Raw genomic sequence first — 3,323 nt, forward strand, 5'->3', positions numbered from 1 at the left:
TTAGAATAAAACTGAGAGGTTTAATCGGTTTCTCTGGAAGAAATTGATTTATGTTTTATCAGTTTTTCTCTCAAAAACTGTCATATTATCTGATTTATTATCAATTGATATTATACTTTTTCTCACTGTATCTTAAGAAAGAGATTATAAAGATTTTATTGATTTATCTTAAAAATCAATTTTAGTTTATTAGATTCTCTTTAAAAATCTAACCTAGTTACTGAACTAGTGTGAAAAAAATCAGATATTTTATATATAAAAGTCTTTTATTCTTCTTTTGAAACAGTCTGACTAACTTTTCAATTGAAAACAGACTTAGAAATATCTCAATTGAAACAGTCTGATCAACTTTTCATTGAGTGAAAACAATGAGTTCAAAAATACACTCAGTTGATGTGGAAAAAGATGCTTTCTCAAATACTATTTCTGAGATTGAAATTCTGAAGAGAAGAAAGAAAGAAGAAATAGAGAAATAACAAGTTCTTGAAATACAGAAACTTGAAAAAGTAAGCAAGATTCTTGAAAAGCAGTATCTGAGTGAGATGAATGAAGAAGTTCTATTAATTCTTCATGCTCAGGCTAGACAACTACAGAAGATGATCAAGTTCAAACTTGAAATCTCAAACATAGTTTAAAAAACCTTGAAAATTCCTAGTACAATCACTGACTCTTCATCTTACTCTTCTTCTTTCTTTTTTTCTACTTCTTCTTCTTCTTTAAATCAGAAGAAAATATATGCTCAAGTAGCTGAATCTACTGTCTCTAAATCTGCTGTCTTAAAATCTGCTTAAAATCCTGAGAAAACTGAGAAGAATACTGCTCATGCCTCTATTCATAGAAAAGTGAAAAAGAAAATGTAAAAAGAGAAAAACTTTTAAATCTTCAGAAATAAAAGACTTATTCTCAAAGTCTCAAACCAGGACATTCTGCAAAGAAATAAGCTAAACTTAAATCTCATTTTCAGAATTAGAAATGAAATTAATCAGCAGTTCTTTTCTCACTTGATAACTGATATTGAAGTTTAAAAACTAGTTATAGCTTCAATTGAGTTATCATTCTTTAAAAACTTTATCATTCTAACTACAATGTCTGAATTCAGTGCTGAATTCCTTATTCAGAATGAGAATCTCTGAAAGTCAGCAGTAGAATCTTTGCTAAATACAACAATTCTATCTGAAAGAGATGAAAAGTGAGATAAATTCATTCTTTATAATATTTCAGTTGAAATTTTTGACTGTGAAGAAGAAATACTACTTCTCAAAAATGAATTGAAAGAATACAACTCTATTCAACTGAGAAAGAAGTCTGTATGACTAAATTTAATTAAGTTCAGACAAAGCAGGAGAAATGTCTCTGTTCTAGTATATATAAAAATACTTGAACAGTCAAAGATCTCTGAAGTAAGAGTAGCAGATTTGAAAATGAGAGTTTATAAATACAAAGACTCAAGAATGAATCTCAAAGCTTAAACACAGTGTTCAAACTGTCAAAGATATGAACACTTTACAATCTCATATTTTAGAGACTCAAAATATACATTCTGTGTCAGAGATCACAAAACTAGTGAGTATAAATATAAAACATGCTCAAAAAGAGGTGAAATTTGTCAATATACTCTGCTTAAGTGCTCTAATTGCAAAGAAAAACATGCATCTAGCTTAAAAGAATGTATATTTACTTCTAGAACTCAAAAGAACTGGGAAAAGATGAAGCTCAAAGTCAATCTAGAACTGAAGAGAAGAGTCAAGCCAGTAGACTTATAACTGTAAGCTTAAAAAGAAGAAACTCTCAACTATCTAAGTCTTCAAACTTCAATTCTTCAGCTAAATATAAACAGAATTTGAATTCTCAAACTTCTATTAAGATTAGAGAATTGAGAAATGACTCTGATAATAAACTAGATATAATGTAAGTAGTTGAGATTTCTACTTTTCAGAACAGTTATAATCTACTATCTGATAATAGTGATTAGATTCTACTCTACTCTCTTTTAGTATAAATATACAATAAAAATAACAAAAAAAGTTTAAAAACTCTTTAAAAATCACATTTATTCAAAATAATGTGAATAGAAACTTAAATTATATTTATTCTTATCTTTAAATTGTATTTGAATAAAAAGTTGATTTTATACTGCTTCAGAAGCTGAATTTTGATGCTGAGCAAAAATATATCATTTCTCATTCAAGCTACTACTGCTTTTTACCTTGAAAGTCTGAGATAAAGTCAAGAGTAGTGATCTATGAAAGAAAGAGATCAAGATATCAATTTAATCTAAGATTTGATATCATGTCTGACTCTGATATTCTGGTGAGTGACATTATAGATAAAGAAAATGAGTTTAATACTATACAGCTCATAAATATCTATAATGAAAAGTCATTGAAGAAATATAATAATATCTGAACAATTGATAGAGAATTTCTGAACATAACTTCATCAAGAAACTCTATAATTGTAGAAGACTTCAATGCACATCATCTCTGATAAAATTCAGAATACAAGAGAGCAGTGAGAGCTGATAATCTGATTGAATGAATCTTTGAGTATTTAATAGATTTGATTAATAAGTCTGATCAATAAACATTCTTTAGAAAAGACATGAAACAGAAGTCTATTATAAATCTAATCTTCATATTACAAAATCTAATGAAAAGAAGACTTGTAAACTGATTTATTGATTTAAATAATACATCAGAATCAGATCATGAGATTATTCAATTTGATATTAAACTGAGTGAAAAATAAATGAGTGAAAATCCTCTTCTCTCTAATCAGTATAACTTTGAAAAAGCTGATTGAAAAGCAGTTGAAGAAAGTATAAAACTGTTAAAATCTGAAAGATAGAATGAGCTATATTGAAATTCTGGTCAAGATATCTCAAATGAAATGCTTAAGAATAGAGTGAAGCTTATTACATCTATTATTCTAACAAGTGTTAGAGATAATATTTCAAAAAGAAAATCTTCTGAGTATTCAAAATCTTGATGAAATGAGAATATCTCATCTAAAAGAAAAGAATTAGCTACTACTAGAAGAGATTGAAAGAATGATGTAATATCTGATAAAGAGTTCAAAGCTATCAGAAATGAATATTTTTCAGATATTAAAAGAGCTAAAACAGACTGCTGGAATAAATTTCTTAAAGAAGCATAAGAGAAGGAAGTTTTTAAAGCTTTTAACTATACTAAAACAAGAAGTGTAGTAAACCTTCCAGTCTTAGAATATAAGTTTCAGAATGAATCATATATAACAAACTCTCTTGAGAAAAAATATCAAGCTGCTGCAGAATCTCTTTCGGACCTCTCCAGATTCAGACTCAG

The 3,323-nt window shown here is 27.6% G+C and overlaps 1 protein-coding gene across 1 annotated transcript; it reads left to right on the forward strand.

Moving 5' to 3' along the window:
* Positions 1-1,385: 1,385 nt before the first annotated feature.
* On the forward strand, positions 1,386-1,668 carry BDBG_17997 (uncharacterized protein; the record flags this gene model as incomplete). Its single annotated transcript, XM_031725597.1, has 2 exons — positions 1,386-1,400; positions 1,476-1,668. Coding segments are annotated over 2 exons (207 nt in total), but the record flags the coding sequence as incomplete, so codon positions are not given.
* Between the last annotated feature and the right edge of the window lie 1,655 nt (positions 1,669-3,323).

This window comes from Blastomyces gilchristii, assembly GCF_000003855.2.
Source record: "Blastomyces gilchristii SLH14081 genomic scaffold supercont1.40, whole genome shotgun sequence".
NCBI lineage: Eukaryota > Fungi > Ascomycota > Eurotiomycetes > Onygenales > Ajellomycetaceae > Blastomyces > Blastomyces gilchristii.